Below are 21,264 nucleotides of genomic sequence, written 5' to 3'. Positions count from 1 at the left end.
AGATTGTGGTGGAGATCGTGCGAGACTTTGCATACAGTTGAATGGCCAAACATTAGAAGTTGATTCATTTTAATACCTAGGGTCGGGATTAATAAAAGAGATAAAAGCACGTGTAAGCTTGACATCCGCTGCCACGAGCAAACTGTGGAAAAAAAATTATAACTTTATTCTTCGCTAGTAATCTTTGTACTCCTATATAGTTGTGAAATTAGGACACTAAACGCTGGGGCTGAAAGAAGAATCCAAGCTATTGAGAGTAAATTCTACAGAAAATGTTGGGTATCAGTTATCAGAAAAAAGAAGGCGAGTTTGTACTTTAGGAAGTTGATACTTTGGATGGCGAAAAGGAAGAACTCCTCAATACTGTGAAGAGATGGAAGCTGAGCTGGTTTGGTTATAATGTAAGACATGACTCACTATCGAAAATCATTCTTCAATGTACAGTGGTACCGGCCTCTCTCTTGGAATCCTTCTAAGAACAGCTACTGACCGGGAAAAGTGACGGGATTTGGTTAAGTGAACTGTCACAGCACCCCTAGGACGAAAGTCAAAGGGCAGATGAGTTGAACGTTTAGTTTAGACCCCCTTTCAGACCTTGCAATCTATGAGGCAGATGATGTAAAAGTAATCTGTTTCTGTGGCCCACGTCATGTGACAAGCACCATATCAAATCGCCTTTACTTATAGTCATTATAGCTGTGTGGACTCTAAACGTTCAGTCTGGGCCATTGGATCCGAAATGAACAAAAAATCTCAGACTTAACTGGGATTCGAACCCGGAACCCTTCAGATTGGAAGCCAAGCGCTTTACCCACTTGTTTGGTCTCTATGCTAGGCTGCAACTTTCTTTTACCAATAACACAAGAAAGTATGAACTCTGACCTACTTTATTCTGCGCACATTTACAAACACACAACAGTGATGGCGTCCAGAATTATCAACATCACTGTTGCTACCCAAAAAGTATTGTCTGCCTTTGTTTACATAGACGTCTAGATTCTGTGCTATATACTTATTGATCTAGGTAAAAGCTGCATTATCACAATTTGGAGGAAGACAGCATAAAAAAATTGGACAGGCCTATCAATGAATGAAATTCTATCAAAGGCAAAAGACAGAGGAATGGAGAAAGACGGTTGATAGATCTTGACTATTCTTGACCATCTTGTTTGTGCCCCGACGGTCCAACAGACGTCATTTAGGGATAGATGAAGGTGAGGTAGTTGTTAATTAACAGGTAGATTCTAGGACTTGTGCCTGCAATAATACAAAATGATTAAACAACATTATTAGTTATTTAGAGCTAGATCTAGTGCCAGCATATTTCTTAGGGGCATCGTGACGCACGAGGAATAAGCTTTTATTTTAAGGGTAGAATTTTGCATACAGATGACCTCCTGACACTCATGTATAATTTTATGTTACGTAATTTTAACATGAGTGTCGGTGGCTTAAATTTGACCATTGGCACTAGATGTGCTCATCCTAGTTTAACTCCCAAGTATGGAACTTAAACCTTTCACCTGATGTGTAAAAAAGTTACACTTATTCACCTGTATAGTTTACCCCTTCAGCCTTGAACCCTAACATTTCAATGTCGTAATTTAAATTTTATTTGTAAAGTAAATTATGATTTTCCAAATGATATGTTCATAGCAAAGGTGCACAAAAGATCTTTCTTTGTCAGTCTTCCTTGCTTTAGACATTAGTTTCTCTGTCCAAGAATCTAGCCAATTGCAGTGACCTATTGATATCTAATATTAAATACCTAGACCTAGTATATACCAATCAATGATTTGTCAATATCATTTGCTGTGTATGTCACTGAAAAGTTTCATATGTTAAACTAAGCAGCTTGGTAGGCCAATGTGTTCAAAAGGTTCAAAGTACTGTGCAGTTATAGGCCTACATTTCTTGACTACTGCCCTACCAGACATGTGATTGAATGTAAACATTGTTCAGTAATGTGTTGGTATTTATATCTAACTACTTCTAACTGAAATTGAGGCCATGGAACATGAACAGACTGCCAATGGACTGAGAATGTAGATATATTGTGCAATGTGCTCTGTTTTATTTACTTATTTCTAAGCCAAGGGAATATATTGAGTCCAAGTCTAAAGGTACAAATGTTTTAAAGCAGAATCAAAATTTTTACTGGATAAATAACTAGTACACTGTTTGTGACTTTTTTTGGTCTTAAAAATGAACTACCATAGTTTCTAGTATAGAGTCACAGATTCGATCAAGCTATTTTATTCAGTTTTCAATATTGAATAATTAAAACTATAAAAATTTCTGTTGTTTTTTTAAAGTCAATATTGTGAAATCTCTATATTTCATTGATTAACATGGACATTGTTTGCTTACATATTTGGGAAGAGGTCAAAATGTAGCAGTCATGTCGTTTTTGGTCAAATTGATTTTTATTGTAGTTGTTACCTGTAATTGATCTTTTGTCATTCAATGTTAACACAACAAAAAATCTTTCAAAGACCTTAGAGTGACTTACTTCACACATTTTAAAACTTTAATGTAATGATTATTTCTGCTTTGCCATTTCAGATTTATGATATCGTCTGCTGCACAGGATGGAAGTTACCTGTTGGCTTATTGCTCTGTTTGTCATCTTGCTGTTGGCATTTGCTTTTGTCCACTATATGACATCATCTCATGGCATATTTGAGAAGCTGGGAATTGACATTCCTCCAAAGTCTCCTGTTCTGGGTCATTTTGGTCATTCCTTAAAGTATGGAGTTTTTGATGTTCAAACAGTCTTTTATAAGCAATTCAAGGACAAAAAGGTTTGTGCTAGTCTTTGTAATAGAATAAGCAAAATATAAAAAATTCTTTAAAAAAAAATACTTGTCAAAAGGGGAGAAACTCTGTCCTTTAAACTATATCTACCAATAAAGTACAACTCTTATTTGATATCAAACAAAGTGTTTAATTATCAATAATTAATTGACTAATAGAGTATTTTTGTTTATTGGTTCATGTTTATTAGGTACAATAAATAGTTGTTTAAAGTATCAACTTGATCGCAGAATGTGTGAGGGAGAAATAGCATTAACAATTTTTTTAAGGGGGCTAAACCCAAAAAACTTTAGCCATATCTGTGAATACTGAAGTATTAGTTTCCCTTTTTGCTATTAAACATAATAATGAATTATCAGTAATTAATTGTCTAATTGGTTCCTTTTTTTTATTGATTTGTGTCTTGTCTATGTCAATGAATAATTGTGCAAACTTTCAGCTTGATCTGAGAAAGGCATACTTTTTACCAGACAGACAGAGTGAGTTGATATAAGCTTTGTAAAAAGTGAATATAAGCTCGCCAAGAATTGAGATGCCTGAAAGAAGCTGCTTGGTGGCCTATGCCCCAGTCAGGACCATAAGCAAACATCAGATACAAACTTTGGTTCTCAAATGTCTAATTCCTCTTTTAGCATAAACTTTAATTGTGATAAGGAAAAAGAAAGATGACACAAGTAATAAATTACTGTCATTCAAGTCATTGTTATAACTTAATAACTCATTTTATATTTTTGGTACTCAAATAGTCTGGGGACGTGGTGACAAAGTGTTAAAGCACTTGGTTTCCAAACCCAAGGGTTCCAGGTTCAAATCTTGGTGAAGACTGGGATTTTAAACTTTAGGATTTTTAGGATGCCCCTGATTTCCCCCAAACTTTAATGGGTACCTGACATTAGTTAGAGGAAGTAAAGATGGTTGGTCATTGTGCTGGCTACATGACATCCTTGTTAATTGTCAGCAAAAGAAACAGACCTGCAAAGTCTTATGGGTTACTTTACTTTTTTTTTTACTTTACTTACTGGAATAGTCTACTAGAGTTATTAATGCCATATTAATTATTTTTTCTGTGATCACAAAAAATTCCCTTGCTGCTTTTTCTTCGCTGTCTTCATTATTTTCCTTTGTCCTTATTCACTTCAGCAAACTTAAAGATTGTTACATAATTCACTTCAATCTTACTTACTTAGACTTAGATCCTTCTGCACCATTAGGCGAACTGGGTTGCAAGCTGTTTCCATAAAGATCTGGCAATGTTTGAAGCCTATTCCCACCTGATGTCCACTGCTGTGAGTTTCTACATGCAAATGTGGCACCTAGGACATCTGTGTTTGTGTTTTCTTTTGACTTCCATTTTGTGGGACGATCTAGTCTGCAACCTCATGCGACATTCTCTCTCACAACCTCATTAAGTGGTTAAGTCCCACTGTGGCATAGGATTTCTTTGTTTGAGACCCGATCTCAGTAATTAAATTCATCTTAGCCATTTTTACTAAGCCACATTTAGTCTTTTCTGATGTCATGATAAATTAAGAAGATTTTTAATTTATATCTTTTTTTTCTGCCAAGACAGGTGTATGGCTGGTATGACACCAGGACCCCGATACTAGTGGTCAAAGACTTGGACATGATCAAAGACATCTTGGTAAAAAACTTCAATTATTTTGTTGACCGCAGAGTGCCCATGGAGCATGATGAGCCATTCAGAGACAACTTACTGACCCTGCGAGGTGACCGCTGGAAACATGTCAGAATCAGCGTGAGTCCGACCTTTAGCTCAGGGCGAATCAAGAAAATGTCACCGCACATTGAGAGAAATGCCAAAATTTTACTGGGAAATTTGAAGGAGAAACAGGAGAGTGGCCAGGAAGTCGAACTTAAAGAAATGTGCGGATTTTTTGCTTTGGATACGATTGCCAGTATTGCTTTTGGAATTGACATTAATACATTAAAAAACCCAGAAAACAAATTTGCCCAGGAGACCAAGAAAATCACTAACCCAAATCCACTTCTGTTTGCTATTGCAGTTTTCTTTCCAGTTCTGGCCCCTTGGCTCACAAGATTTGGTCTCCCCTTTTTCCCTAATAAATCTATGAAGTACTTGGCCAGTGTTGTGGACTCTGTTATTGCTGCTAGGAAAAGAGATGGTACAGAAGGAACTGTAAATGACTTTCTAGATTTGGTCACATCTGAAGCTCAGGAGCAAGGAGTTAAAGAAAGACTATCACTCTCTGAGATCCACGTAGGTTTCTTCATCTTATTTTCTTGTTAGGTTTATTTAATGCTTATTGTTATAACATCAGCTCTCCACACTAAAAATCTTAATCACAATGAAACCATCTAATTTATGTTCTGAATCATTCAATAATTCAGAATGTCTGCGTAACATTAAAAGTAAAAATATTATATTTTTTTACTTTAAAAAATACAAGCTTTGTAATCCAAAAGGAATATATAAATATTATTTATTATTGTGGTTTTAAAAAAATATTAAATAAATAAATTGATATGTTAGGTAAATTTAATTAAAAGCTCTGCATATATATTGCATATATATATATAAAGTTGAATATAGAGGCACTAGTTAATTTTATTTAATAATTTAAAGGCCAAGGTCAAGAAAAGATTTTAGTTACTTAGTATTTCATAATTAGTGACTCTCATTTATCTAAAGTTTAAGTTTACATGTAAATTAATTTTTTTTAAAGTTAATTCCTATTTATCAACAGTATCAGAAATACTTATGCCTAGTTCAGTCCTAGTAATAAAGACATGTTTAGCATAGTACAGTATGCCTCTATACATGCTAGCAAGTGAAGATAAAAATGGTTTCATTAAACTAATGTAAGTTTCAATTATGGTCTCAAACATTTGAAAGTTCATAATTTATTTAATAACAATAGTGAAGAAAAAAAAAGTATGTCTTAATGTAATCTTATGCTGATTATTATATAAGTATTAGTAGTTTTTATGTCAATTAAGATCCTAACCGTAGTTCAGCAAATTATATTAGACTAGATTTACACAATTTTAAGGGCACCCAAAATACAAATATCATAAACTAAATTTTAAAAAAACACAATTTTTTTTTTTTTTTTTTTCTACTAATGGAATTTTTTTTTCCATTGAATCCTTCAGGCCCAGTCCATTATCTTCATCTTTGGTGGTCTGGAGACAATCTCTACTGTCATGTCCTTCACCTTGTTCCTACTAGCAGTACACCCAGAATGCCTTGAGCGTGCTCAAAAGGAAGTGGATGAAAAAATTGGCAAAGACTTTCCATGTTTTGAAAATGTTCAGAATCTTCACTACCTGGACATGTGTATCAACGAAGCCATTCGTATGGTTCCTCCTGGCATATTCCTTGACCGTCAATGTGTCGAATCTATAGATATAAATGGTGTACACATCCCTAAAGGTATGGTGGTGCTGATTCCAGTTTACGCCATCCACAATGATCCTAGTTTTTGGCCAGAGCCAGAAAAATTTGATCCTGAGCGGTTCACACCTGAAAACAAAGAAACTCGTCATCCTTATTCCTATCTACCTTTTGGACAGGGTCCCAGAAATTGTATTGGAATGAGGCTGGCTCTCATGGAGCTGAAGATAGCAATAGCGGCAGTGCTGCAGAGATATACACTTGTCCCAAGTAGCAAAACAGTGTACCCATTTCATTTGAGCAAAATACAAGCCAGGACTACAGACGGAGCCTGGGTGAAAATTAATCCAAGAAAATAGAAAATAAATGATATTGATCCTTTATTCTTATACAATCTTTATATAGAATAACAAATATCATTGGACAATGATTTCAATTGTGATCAAATAAAAAACATCATTTCAGTCTTCAGTGTAACATTAAAAATGTTACAAAAAATAAATGTTACTCTAGAAGAGATTATGACACTGTAACCACAATAAAATGTAATTCATTTATAAATACTTTATTATATACAGTCACAGAATCTTGTTTTTATACTCACAAAAATTTTAATGAATATCACTTGTATTGCATGAAATGGAAACATTAAAAGTTTATTCATTTTGTTAATATTACAAAAAACAAAACAAAATATATATTTATTATTTTATAAAACCAAAGACTTGTTTTCTACTATTTATATTCATTTAATTATTAGGGATTATAAAAGTGATACTGATTAAAAGAAATACTAATTCAGTTTAGAATTCTGTAAGACCAATTCAATTTAGTTTATACCTTGAGTGGTTGTTGGGATGTGTGTACTACAGACTAAGGTTGAACTTGCAATCATGAAAGAGGCTTGTAGGGCCTACTAAGTTGGTATAGAATGTTGTACATTTTGAAAAACCAACAATAAATGGGCTGAAATAATTTAAAGCTTATTCCTTTTTTTTTCTTTAACTAGAATAACACCATTAGTAAAAACACTAAATTTAGAAAGCCTTCAGGATAGAAGACTCAAAGTAAAAGTAGCAATTATACATAAAATGCCGAACCATGATCTTCAAATACAAAAACAAACTGTAATAAAATACTCAGAAAGACACATTGGTACAAATACTCATTCTTCCATAGTGCTATTAGAGCATGGAGTGGGTTGCCTAAGTCAGCCAGGAAAACCAGTGACTTGGCAGAACCTATGTCATTGGTTAACATGCATGACTAGATTCTAGATCGATCTAGGAACACGCGTAAGACGTAATAATCTTTTTTGAAAGTAACATCTGTATTTCAAAAGATAAATTTAGATTATTTTCAATTCTGATAGAACATCCGAAATATGTTTAACATTTTCATGGCTTCTTTTAATTTAAGTAGCTAGTATACCAGAAAAAATAGTTATATTTGTTGTGAACATTTCTTGTGCATTTATATATAGATTATAGATAAGTAATAAAAAAAATACACCAGAATTATCTTTCTTTATTTACTTTTCACTAGCATAATCTCTCTTTCATTTAGGTATTGTTTTAGAAGTGGTGTACTTTAAAAAAACAAAAAAACAACAACATCGCTTAGTTAATTAATTTAAAAAAAAAACAGTTTGCTTTTAGAAAACAAAAATTATCCGTCACACATAAACTTTGCAAGCCACAATGTATATTGAAATAAATTATTCATTCCTCCTATAATTTTTTTTAGATCTGAGGATGGCAGACGGGCATTTTACAAAAACTAATAGCGGCTTCACCCCTTTCGAATCATAATTTACAAATACAAAACCTAGGAAACAATCAGAAAGACACACGGTGACATATTTCTCAATCCATATGCTAGGACATATCCGAACAAGTGTTCATTCTTCCCTAGTCATTAGAAAACGTAATGGGTTGCCTGAATCCGCCAGAAAAAACAAGACTTAACAGAGTTTAAGTCACTGTTGCTTGACTAGATTGGCACATGAAATGCAAAGGATGTAATTATCTTCTATTTAGAAGTAACGTCTGTAATCTTATCTTATCTTATAAAATACAGACGTTACTTCAAAAAAAGAAAATGATTACGTCTTACACGTCATGCATCTAGTCATGCATGTTAATCAAGTCATTGTTTTTCCTGGCTGACTCAGGCAGCCCATTCCATGCTCTAATAGCTCTAGGGAAAGTAAAAGTAACGTCTGTATTTTATAAGATAAGAATATAAGATAAGATGATTTTAAACCACCACACCAGTCTATAGACTATGTTGGTATGGTACATTCACGGGCACGTTGCCCTGCCTCATCGTGGCGCCTGCGTGGAAACGGCCATTAGAGGAAGTGGCTAGGCTAAATGGATTGCAACACAAGACTCCCGTGGGGATGCCCACGGGTAGACGAGAGTCCACCCATTGTACGGGCGGGGTTGTAAAAAAGTCCCCACGAACACGTCCCACATCCATGCGCTGTTCCTCAAAGGGACCGTTACATCAATGGCGGTTCCCGCACAGCTAGCTTGGTACAACGAAGGAAAATGGCGGAGGCTCCCGGTGCCCTCGGCCTTCGGCCATGTGCAGCCAAGCATGCGTCGGGGCCAAAGGCATTGGAAACAGCAATGTTTTACATAGGCATTGACTCGGGTCTCTCTCAAACAGAACTGTGTTCTCACAGGTTTTTTTTTTTTTTACTGTTTGGCGTCCAAACAGGTTTTTTTTCAAACTTATTATAGAGCTCGAAGAGCCTTCGGCTCAGCTCTTGGACATCAACAAGGTATGGTACATTAGAACACCACACATTTGTATAATTTGTATATCATTAAACTGTAATTAAACTTATGACTTTTGATCTTTGTAACAGACATATTAATTTTTAACCTTAACCAAAACAACATACGGCTGCCTTTATTCAGACCATTAAATATCCCTCCTTACACTTGCACTGGTATAGGAACTGCCATGGAGAAGTTCCCCAGCCACCTAGACATTAAAACTAGACTTGAGGTATTAGGTCTACCTAAGAGACACAACAAGAAGAGGTGAAATGTAAAATGCACTTAGAAACTGGCAGTGACACTGTATTGCAGCAGGCGTAAACCGTTTTAGCAACTAATCTAGTAGAATTAAATGTTTATGGTCATGGGCACATCTTAGTGCAATCGTATTGAAAGTGAAGAATTTGAGAATCGCTGCACATAGCAACGCTATTTTTTTGGCAGTGCAGACACTTGCGGATCCAGGGGGGGGGGGCGGTAGGGGCGATCGCCCCCCCCACTCGGCCGGGGGGGGCGGACGAACTTTAGTATAGGATTCACACAATTTGTATACGAATTTATTACTTATGTTAAGAATATATACTAATTATTTATATTTCAACCTATTTTTAGATTATTTCGCCCCCCCCTCTAGTATGTTGGCCGATTTGGTGGGGTCGGGAGGGGGCGATGGTATCAATCCCGCCCCCCCCCCTCTTTAACTTTCGAGTGGGGGGGGCGGTCCAATTTATTGGTAGAAATCACAGCCTGCTAACAAAATCAATTAAATATTGTTACAAATGAACAGTGATAGGTAGAGGTCAACGTATGACCCCGGCGAGATGACACAGCAGCGAGTGTTCTCTGAAATCTACATGTACAAACAAAGACAGGATGTGACGTGTCCTCACGTGTTGTTCCAGGGGACGAACAGATCTAAGTAGGGGGACAGTTACTAATGAATAGTGACAGATAGAGGTCACAACTTGTGACCCCGGCAAGATGACACTGCAGCCGATGTTTTCTGGAATCTACATGTATAAACAAAGACAGGATGTGACGTTTCCTCACGTGTTATTCCAGAGGATACTAGCCGTGTTTGTGAAACTTTGGACAAGCGATTAGGGACTCTATATAAGCCAGAGAGTTAATGTGATCGTCAGTCGTATGGAGTCGTGAGTGAGCCGTTACAGTCGATACAGACGATGTAAGACGTGTGCGGCTCTGTGGAAGAGAAATGTGTACGACTCGGTGCAAGTTAACTAGGGTAGAGTTAACTGGAGTGGACTACTGTCGTTAAAGTCTATACAGCGAACTACAGTGGACTTGAGCCGTTACAGTCGATACAGTCGATGTAAGACGTGTGCGGCTCTGATTCGGTAGACTTGAGTACGACTTGGTTCAGCTTTGGGAGACCTGGAGCGACACTGGGAAGTGTGTCGTTGGTCTGTTCTGTGGAATACGGCTCGAGGAAAGTTGAGAAGAGAGGAATTGCAACGAAGTGAAGAGAAGAATTGCAACGAAGTATAGCTAACTGTAAACTGACAGATATTGTACAGTATTCTACGCTACATGTTACAGTAACGAATTGTTAGAGTTAATATTCATTAAAGTTATATGAAACTGAAAGTTTAGTCGTCAAGTTCTTTGCAGTGTTTTTATTTGTGTGCCTACTAATACTTCTAGCCAGAAGATTGAGAAATACGTAACAATATCTATATCCTTGTAACTTGTTATTGATATTTTAACCGATCTTTATATTATGTCGTTCCCTGTTTGCCGATTGGTGGGGGGAGGGGACGAATACCTCTTCTGCCCTTCCCACCTAAACCCTTTAAGTGGGGGGGGGGCGGTCCGTTTTTATTGAGAAATCATAGTTTGTGAACAAAATTAGTTGAATTAATATATAAATTTTATATTATGTCGCTCCCTTTCTGGTATTTTGGCCGATTCGGTGGGGTGAGGGGGGGGGGCGATTGCATGTACTGCCCTCCCCACTCTAGCCCTCTGAGTGCTGGGGGGGGCGGTCCTATTTTTGTGGAGAATCATAGTTTGTGAATAAAATTAGTTGAATATCTATATAATATAAACTACGTATTGATATGTGACCCATTGTAAATATGTCGTACCACACTCTAATTTCAAATTGTATCATTAGTAAATTTAAATGAAAAAGGGTTGTACCAGGTGGGAGGGGCGATACATGCAATCGCATTTCCCCCATCGGACAAATCAATACTTTTTCTTTTTGTATTATAGTTAAGAAATTACAAAATTAAAAAAATATGTCACTAATATAATTTATATACTATAAATTAAATTCTTATATCGAGTCGCCCCATACCTATTCTTTAATGCCAAATGCAATCTTTAGCAGAAATTAGTAAAGGAGCGAGGATTAATCGTTTTCACTCTACCGCCATTCCCATTTCCAGACAGAGTTTTTGTAATTTCACATGAAGTTATCATAAGTATTTTAAGAAAGACTTTGCATTGGAAAAGTTAGAATTCAAACGAAATTTTTCAGTATAAGAGTCATGATTGAGATGAGTTCTAAACTCAAATAACGTTTTTATAGTCGCATTTTCCCAACCTTTACTCAATCTGATATTTTTCTAGCTAAATAAATTTGGGACTATAACTCACAATTTATGCTAGAGTTTTCTTGAATACTATTTATCGAATAAGTTTTTTTTCGGCGGCGATCCTCAAAGCAAAAATCTAGATACGTGGGGTATCCTATCTTTTCAAGGAACAAATCGGTTTTATTTGCAATGTATTATGGGTCTATAAATTCAAATTAGAATATTTTTCAAGTACAACATTATTCGAAAGGTCGTTTTTCAATAGTATGAATAATGAGCTTCAGGTCAGGAGAATGCGTTTCTGCAGTGAAGAATGCAAGAAAACGCTTTTGGCGTCCGGGCTTCGCCCCGAACTCCATTTATGAGTAATATGAGTTGTAGATGTCAGGAGAATGCGTTTCTGCAGAGAAGAATGCAAGAAAACGCTTTTGGCGTCGGTGCTTCGCCCCGAACTCCATTTATGAATAATGAGTTGTAGATGTCAGGAGAATGAGTTTCTGCAGAGAAGAATGCAAGAAAACGCTTTTGGCGTCGGGGCTTCGCCCCGAACTTTATTTATGGGTAATGAGTTGTAGATGTCAGGAGAATGCGTTTCTGCAATGAATAATGCAAGAAAACGCTTTTGGCGTCGGGGCTTCGCCCGAACTCCATTGATGAATAATGAGCTGTACTTGTCAGGAGAATGCGTTTCTGCAGTGAAAAAAGCAAGAAAACGCTTTTGGCGTCGGGGCTTCGCCCCGAACTACATTGTGAAGAATGAGCTGTACTTGTCAGGAGAATGCGTATCTGCAGTCAAAAAAGCAAGAAAATGCTTATGGCGTCGGGGCTTCGCCCCGAACTCCATTGATGAATAATGAGCTGTACTTGTCAGGAGAATGCGTTTCTGCAGTGAAAAAAGCAAGAAAACGCTTATGGCGTCGGGGCTTCGCCCCGAACTTCACCAGAGAACCTTATAGCGCTGCCCCAGTTGTTTTGTTTTTCGCCAAAGGTTGAGAAATGCTGCTTTTTTTATTCTCATATATATATATATATATATATATATATATATATATATATATATATATATATACACACACACACGCACACACATATATATATATATATATACATATATATGCGTGTGCGTGTGTGTGCGCGCGCGCTGTATGCACGTTTATGCGTAGGGTTAGGGTTTACTGGGCGTTAGGGTTAGGGTTTGGAAAAAAATCGCCCCCCCCCCACTCCAAAGTTCTGGATCCGCTAGTGAGTGCAGAAGATTTGCTTAAACCTTAAAAATGAATGTAGTTTCCTCTCTTGTCTTTACTTCTCTTAGGTACGACCTTTCTGTAGTCATAAAGTGCGAACCATGGCCTACATTAGTGTGTGTTATTTTTGTAAGAACACAACAGTGGGGATTCCAATATAATAACATCATCAGATATAATTTGTGTCTTTTTTTTTTGGTTGTTTTAAATGCAATACACAGCTCATAGCTGGTTTTATACATAAGTAGGCTTCAGAAAGCCTTTACATCAGGTAAGAATGATCTCATTACCACTGAGATTTAAATAAAACCTTAAGTTAAACGCATATATAAACAACTTCATGACGTCAATTAAAAGCATATTTAAACAATGTCAGCTTAGAGACTAGATCTAGAATAGATTTTCATAGATCTAAAGAACATATGCCTAATACGTTTCTTTGTAATAATAATTGAGATGTGCACTAGATTGTTCGATTCGCATCATCACAGATTTATTTTCCAAACTTATCATAATTGTCTATGCAAGCTTGCTTTTTATTTAAATACAGTGGCGTATTCTAAGGAGGGAGGGGTTGTGGGGCCTGTCCAGTTTTAGAAGACGTTTATTTCTCCATAGGAAGTAACGTTATGTCTCAGAAATCTGTCGACTAAATTATTTCCTCCAGACACCATGGAGCTCTGGACTGTGTTGCTCATACTTCTCTTGAGTCTGGTGACGTTAGTGTACGTTGGAGTCCGGCTACTCACTTACAACCACGACCTGTTCAAGAGGCTCGGCATAGACTCACCCCCGACGTCCATCTTCGGTCATTTTCATCTTGGAGTCAAGTTTGGAGTCTTCCAGTCCCAGGTCGAGATGTACAGCCAATATAAGAACAAAAAGGTAAGAAGTTTAACCCTTAAAACGCGTGAGGCAGTTTAGACTCTAAACATCAGAATTGTAATTCCATTTTGCTCAGCACTTTAAGGGTTAATGAGCAAACTAGATTAAGTTAGGGCAGAATGATTTTATGACTAGACCAATAATAATATAAATAATAATAATAACAATATACCCCATTGTTATATCAACCGAGGGGATAATAACAACTGACCTCACAGATATCTTCAAGGCCCTTAACATTCCTAGGAACATTCTTATTGCCTGTCAGAGAGGGGTACTGCAGCTGGCCTGCAACATCACCAGAAAATTTCTCAGTGGACACTGATAAAAGGACTACAATGAATTTTGTTTCTCTTTAACGAAACTCGACCCTGGCAGCGCCAGAGAATGAATACTCATTCGTTTCTGACAATAATAATAATAATAATCACAACCTCATGACCAAACACAAGAGGTCGGTCTACTCCCTGACTCGCAACCCACACAATTGAGAGGTGCTGTTGGTGGTAGAGGGTTAGGGAGAGGAGCCAAAATGATCAAATGGACGAGAGAAATGATAATTGATATTATCAAATCGTTCTTCCGTGTGAACAATTGTGATGATAAACCTCTCCCAGGTTATAGGCAAAAACTCTCCCTGGAATTCAACAAATTATATATTTATCTAAACCAGCGGTTCTCAACCTTTTAAGCTCGGCAACCCCTTTTTACAATCCCCCAATCTGCCGCGACCCCCCCCCCCATACACAAATACAGAATTGTAGGGTAGACAATAACAATACATATTTTTGATGGTCTTAGGCGACCCCTGGCAAATAATCAATCGACCCCCAAAGGGGTCGCGACCCACAGGTTGAGAACCCCTGATCTAAACCTTACAGAGCAGAATGCTGTGGACAGAAGGTCTGTAATAATTTTAAAATGCTACCTCACAGACACCTTCAAGATCCTTAACATTCCTATGAATATCCTCGTTGCCTGTCAGAGGGCGGTACTGCTGCAGACCTGCCACATCACCAGAAAATTCCTCAGTGGACTACGATGAAATTTGTTTCTCTTTAGCGAAACTCGACCCTGGCAGCGCCAGAGAATGACTACTCGTTCATTTCTAACATAATAATAATAATAATATGTGTTGAGCCTCAAACTTTATAAATAATAAATATAATGAACGCTTTTGTTTCCTTGATATACTTATTATAAATGTTGCGAAACAAAATCATTAATGTGGGTAAAATAAAAAAAAAATTAAAAGTTTTGTCAAAAATATGTTGGTCTAATATTAACTGTTAATTTACTGATATGATGCTGAATGTCTGTGGCAGTAACACCATCTGACAGTTAACATGAATCTTCTTAGGGATGTTTAGGGACTCAAAGACTAGTTGCTAACTTCCTTCTGGCTGGTTTTCAAATGTTTCAGATTTTGTTGTTGTTGTTTTTTTTCTTTGGTGAAGGTTTTCGGCTGGTTCAACTTCACCATTCCAGCGATAGTTGTTTGTGACCTTGATCTTGTCAAAGCCGTGGTGGTTGGACATTTCAACAAGTTTGTGGACAGATCAGCAACCATCGAATATGAGCCCCCATTCCGAGACATCCTTCTAAATCTTAAAGGCGAACATTGGAAGCGTGTTCGAGCCATTGTCAGTCCCACCTTTACTTCCGGAAGAATTAAGAAAATGGCTCCGCACATTGAAAGAAACGCCAAAAACTTGTTGGAGTACCTGAGACAGAAGCAGGAAAGTGGTGAAGAGATAGAGCTTAAAGAAACTAGTGGACAGTTTGCATTGGACGTCATTGCCAGTATTGCCTTTGGCCTTAAAGTAGACTCGTTAAAAGACCCTAAGAACAAGTTCGCTGTTGAAGCGGGTAAAGTTGTGAAGCCGAATCTTCTGTTAGTTCCCTTTTTTTTGCTGTTTCCTAGACTTAGAGGACTTTTTTCAAGACTTGGACTGTCCATCATGGCCAAGAAGCCTATGGCGTATTTGGTAGAGACGCTGGATGCCACAATTGAAGAGAGGAAGAGAGATGGAACAGAGGGTCACGTCAACGACTTCCTTGATCTGATGATGATCGCAGAGAAAGAGAATGATACAAAAGAAAGAGAACCACTTACTAGATCTGAAATCCATGTAAGTTTCTGTTATTTTTCATTTCCATGTTCGTTAACATTCCATAAAAAAATCTAAGTCAACATCAATATTCCATAAAGAAATCAATATTTCATAAAGAAATCAATATTTCATAAAGAAATCTAAGTCAACATCAATATTTCATATAAAGAAATCAATATTTCATAAAGAAATCTAAGTCAACATCAATATTCCATAAAGAAATCAATATTTCATAAAGAAATCTAAGTCAACATCAATATTCCATAAAGAAATCAATATTTCATAAAGAAATCAATATTTCATAAAGAAATCTAAGTCAACATCAATATTTCATTAAGAACATCAATATTCCATAAAGAAATCTAGGTCAACATCAATATTCCATAAAGAAATCTAAGTCAACATCAATATTCCATTAAGAAATCTAGACCAACCCAACTAAAGCTTGAAACTCCTTATTGATGAAATATTTAAGAAACCAAACAAAGCATTAGGGAGAAATTTCATACATCAAACAAGAACATAAACCAAAATGCTTTTTTACGCGTTGGTTTGACCAATAGTAGATTCCTCGTCCTCTGTTTGGGATCTCTTAACTCAGGAAAACAAAAAGGAAACTTGAACTGACCCATAATAGAGCCCTGAGATTTATAACAAATGAATATTCACATTGGACAATAGTAACACGTTTAGCAAGACTAAAAAAGTAAAGTAGCAATAATACATGAAACATTAAACCCATAACTTACAATTACAGAAACGCTACATAATAAAACTTTCAGAAAGACACAAAGATAAAAGTACATTTCTTATTCCATATGGTAAGACGAATTCTTATAAGTGCTTCTTCTTTAGTTCCATAAGAGTATGGAACATATTGCCTGAATTAGCAGAGAAAACCAATAGCAATTATTCATTTAAGTCTCTAATTAAAATGCACGACTAAATTGGCTCATTATTTTCTTGCTATAAGGAATGTCTGTAAGAAGATACACTTGAACTGAACTGACGTGATTTATGTGGACGTGATCTAAGCTGACGTGATCTAAACAGACATTATATAAGCTGAGGTGATCTGACTTAATCAAAACTGACTTGATTTAAGTGGACGTGATCAAAACTGACGTGATCGAAGTGGATGTGGTCTAAAATAGCGTGATCTAAGCAGACATTAAATACGCTGGCGTGATTGAAACTGACGTGATCTAAGTGGATGAGATCTAAACTTACGTTATCTAAGCGGATGTGGTCTAAAATGGCCTAATATAAGCAAACATTATCTTATCTTATCTTATATAATACAGACGTTACTTCAAAAAAGAAGATGATTACGTCCTACGCGTCATGCATTTAGTCATGCATATTAACCAATGACTTAAATTCTGCCAAGTCACTGGTTTTCCTGGCTAGCTCAGGCAACCCATTCCATGCTCTAATAGCACTAGGGAAGAAGGTGTATTTGTACAAATTTGTCCTAGCATATGGGACGAGGAATGTGCCTTTATCTTTGTGTCTTTCAGAGTATTTTATTAAATTTTGTTTTTGTATTTGAAGATTATGGTTCAGTGTTTTATGTATGATTGCTACTTTACTTTTGAGCCTTCTGTCCTGAAGGCTTTCTAAATTTAGTGATTTTACTAAAGGTGTTACTCTAGTCAAATGTGAATATTCGTTTGTTATGAATCGCACTGCTCTATTTTGTGTCTGTTCTAGTTTCTTAATGTTTTCTTGAGTTGAGGGGTCCCAAACAGAGGATGCATATTCTATTATTGGCCTAACCAAGGTTAAATAACATTTTAGTTTTATGTTTTTATTTGATTTATAGAAATTTCTTTTAATAAATCCTAATGCTTTGTTTGATTTTTTTGTAGTTTCATCAATATGTGGATTCCATGACAGTTTTTCATTTATTATAACACCTAGGTATTTTGCGTTTTTAGTCTGTGTTACTGGTTTGCCATGAATAAGATAAGTGGAATTAATTTGTTTTAGTTTTTTTGTTACTCTTAACAACTGACATTTTTCTGGGTGGAAAGACATGCTCCAATTTGATTCCCATTTCTATGTAAGCTGACGTGATATAAGCGGACGTGATCTAAACTGACGCGATCTTAACGAAGGTGATCTAAACTGACGTGATCTAGGCAGATACATTACAAATTGACGTGATCTAAGTTCACATAATTTATGCTGTCGTAATTACTCTTTATATAACTCTCAACTTTGGATGTTGAAAGAGGTAGACAATAAGGTAGAGGTAGACAATAAGTTATTGTTAATGTTATTTCTAAATACAATATTTGATGCAGTGTAAGACAATCTGCTTTGGTTCATTCCTCTAATTTGCTGTTGGTTTCTTAAACTTTCTCTTACATAGAGATTTGAATAATTTTACCACTCGCGTACCAATAGACAATCTCCTCATTACAACTCAAGAGCAGAACATCGGCTATTGTTAAATGGTAAAAAATATTCTCATTAAAAAAAAAAGATAATAGTTTAACCAAGCTAGATGTGTGATGGCCAAGTGATAAAACGCTCGATGCGTCTCGAGTTTGAATCTCAGTGGCAAATATGAGTTTTTAAAATTCGAGATTTTCATCTCGCCTCTGAGTTCAGCCAACTCCATCGGGTACCTGACATTGGGGAAGTAAATACACTTAATCATTGTGCTGGCCACATACACATAGAAACAGATTATCTTTACACCATCTTATCCCTCAGATTGCAAGGTCAGATGTGCTTTAATGATTTCGATAAATGTGTTTATCACTTCCTACATTCCTTGACCTAAAATATTAATGATTTGTTTTGAATCTTTTTTTTTTCCCCACTGAACAGGCACAGTCGCTAATTTTTATATTTGCTGGTCTGGAGTCAATGTCAACAGTCATGTCATTCACTCTATTCCTCTTGGCGGCTCATCCAGACTGCCGCCAGAGGGCGCAAGACGAAGTGGACGAGATTCTCGGAGACCAGACTCCGGATTACGAGACTGTCCAAGGCTTGCACTACCTGGAAATGTGCATCAATGAAGCCATCAGAATGGTCCCTCCAGCTTTCGTTCTAGACCGGAAGTGTGTGGAATCCACGGACATCGACGGGGTTCATTTTTCATCACGACCCTGACCTTTGGCCTGACCCTCACACGTTCACGCCGGAAAGATTCACTGAGGAGAATAAAAGGTCAAGGCACTCTTACGCCTTTCTTCCGTTCGGTCAAGGTCCTAGAAACTGTATCGGAATGAGGCTCGCCATGCTAGAACTGAAGCTTGCCTTAGCAACCATTCTTCAACATTTCACTCCCGTCACTTCTGCCAAGACGGTGTATCCTTTCAAGCTGTACAAATTCATCCCCAGGGCTGTTGACGGTGCATGGGTGAAAATAGTCGCCAGAAAATAAAGCCGCTTGGGATTATTTTTGTACATCATATGTTCTCTTTCCTTATATTTTTACAAAGTTTGTATCAACTCTGTCTGCCTGGTAACAAGTTTGTACACGTTATTTCTCCCACACTAAATCTTGGATCAATTATTTCTTTTAGTTAATTAACTATTGATCATTCTATCATTAGATTAGGTTTTTTTTTTGAGAAGGCTTGAACCTTTAAGTATGAATTTCAAGCCGCATAATTTTGTTTATGCATTTAAAAAAGCAATTACTGTAACATTGCCCCATATACCCTCCAAATCAGTGATAGGATCATAATGCATTGAGAAAGCTAAAGGCATGAAATTGCGCTAAAGAAAAATAATGTTTGGTAAAAATATTTGTAATCGCACGGATTTATTGTAGTTGTTCTGGATCTAATTACAAATTTAATTACATAATTGATCCAAACAGATTGATATGAGTACACTTAATATGAGCTTTCTTTATTTGTTATAAGTATTGTTGCATGTTTTTTTGTTTTTTTTTCAAATTCAGATATTTTTTATAAATTAAATGTCTAGCTATTAAACTAATTTCTTAGTAAATCAATGTGTATTCGACTTCCTGCATTTAGTCAAGTCTAGATAAAAAAGGTGGGATAATCCAGCCCCTCCCCCCCCCCCCCCCCGAAAAAAAAAAAGATAGTTATTAGCAAGCAAAAGAAAATTAATTACTTTTTAAAAACAAAGCTTATCTAAGGAAAAGAACCGCTAATTGTTGCCATTTATATGAAAATGGCAGGATTTAGCTCCTTTTATCTGCCATATATAGCAAAATTAAATTAATTGGTACAAATTGATTAACTAATTTGTTAATTTTTTGATTGCTTCATGTATTGTCATGGACGATGAATAATTATGCAAAATTTCAACTTGATCCGAGAATGGGAAGTGGCAGACAAAACATGTCAAAACGCGATTATGGGGATTAAATCCATATATACATCCGCATCTCTAACAAAGTAGCAGTCATTTTGCTATTATGGGCATTCTATATGACAACAGATCGCCATTTATTAAATAAATAATTTGTTACTGATTCATGTCTTGTCTGTTGAATAATTGTGCAAAGTTCCAACGTGATCCAAAAATAGGAAATGGGGAAAAAAATGTGTTCAACCTTTTTTTTACCAGACAGACAGAGTGAGCTTTGTAAAAAAAATATTTGTAATAAAATTTGATTATTTTTCAACATACATTTATCTGTGTCATATGGTTGCATTCTCTCCCCTTGTGGAGTTCTAGTGTAGATGTGTTTCAAATCTAAAGTTTAAGGAAAAAAAGGATAGTGTCAGTAACCTTGACCTTTTGCACTGCTCAAACTAATAGTCCCGCCTAGCGTCGTTTTAGACCGGAAGTGTGCGAAATCCACGGCCATCGTCGGGATTGCACTAAATGTGTAAGGTACCCCTCTGTTGGCTATATAGTTACATTTATTCACCTGGACAATAGGCCCATAGTTATTCAACTGTCGGCAATAGTTACACATATTCACCTGACTGACAATAGTTACACATATTCACCTGACTGACAATAGTTACACTTATTCAACTCTTGGCAATAGTTACACTTATTCAACTCTTGGCAATAGTTACACTTATTCACCTGACTGACAATAGTTCCACTTATTCAACTCTAGACGATAGTTACACTTATTCACTTCGGCGAATTCACACGGTAGATAATAGTTCCACTTATTCAACTCTAGACGATAGTTACACTTATTCACTTCGGCGTATTCATATGGTAGGTAATAGTTCCACTTATTCAACTCTAGACGATAGTTACACTTATTCACTTCGGCGTATTCTTATGGTAGATAATAGTTCCACTTATTCAACTCTAGACGATAGTTACACTTATTCACTTCGGCGTATTCTTATGGTAGATAATAGTTACACTTATTCAACTCTAGACGGTAGTTACACTTATTCACTTCGGCTAATTCACACGGTAGATAATAGTTCCTCTTATTCAACTCTAGACGATACCATTACATAAATTGGCGAAGTAAGACCATAGACATACATAAATATAGAC

General features: G+C 36.3%; 2 protein-coding genes and 1 pseudogene across 3 annotated transcripts in view; 2 read left to right on the top strand and 1 right to left on the bottom strand.

The window, feature by feature from the left end:
* The window catches only part of LOC106067993 (2-iminobutanoate/2-iminopropanoate deaminase-like), a 434,175-nt gene that overhangs the window by 382,745 nt on the left and 30,166 nt on the right, over positions 1-21,264 (bottom strand). The window lies entirely within an intron of this gene.
* Positions 896-7,174, top strand: LOC106077202 (cytochrome P450 3A7-like). Of its 2 annotated transcripts, none has more exons than XM_056030629.1 (4): positions 896-1,214; positions 2,566-2,804; positions 4,388-5,056; positions 5,953-7,174. In XM_056030629.1, the coding sequence occupies exons 2-4, from the start codon at positions 2,592-2,594 to the stop codon at positions 6,550-6,552; spliced, it is 1,482 nt and encodes a 493-aa protein (XP_055886604.1). In that variant the 5' UTR covers positions 896-1,214; positions 2,566-2,591; the 3' UTR covers positions 6,553-7,174. The 2 variants fall into 2 exon arrangements, with proteins under 2 accessions (XP_055886604.1, XP_055886605.1); XM_056030630.1 differs by lacking the exon at positions 896-1,214 and adding an exon at positions 1,862-2,123.
* LOC106077128 (cytochrome P450 3A24-like) lies at positions 12,922-20,416 on the top strand (annotated as a pseudogene).

Source organism: Biomphalaria glabrata, chromosome 5, assembly GCF_947242115.1.
Source record: "Biomphalaria glabrata chromosome 5, xgBioGlab47.1, whole genome shotgun sequence".
In the NCBI taxonomy this organism is placed as follows: domain Eukaryota; kingdom Metazoa; phylum Mollusca; class Gastropoda; family Planorbidae; genus Biomphalaria; species Biomphalaria glabrata.
Note: the sequence above shows the minus strand (reverse complement) of the source record. Positions and strands in the feature narration are given on the sequence as shown.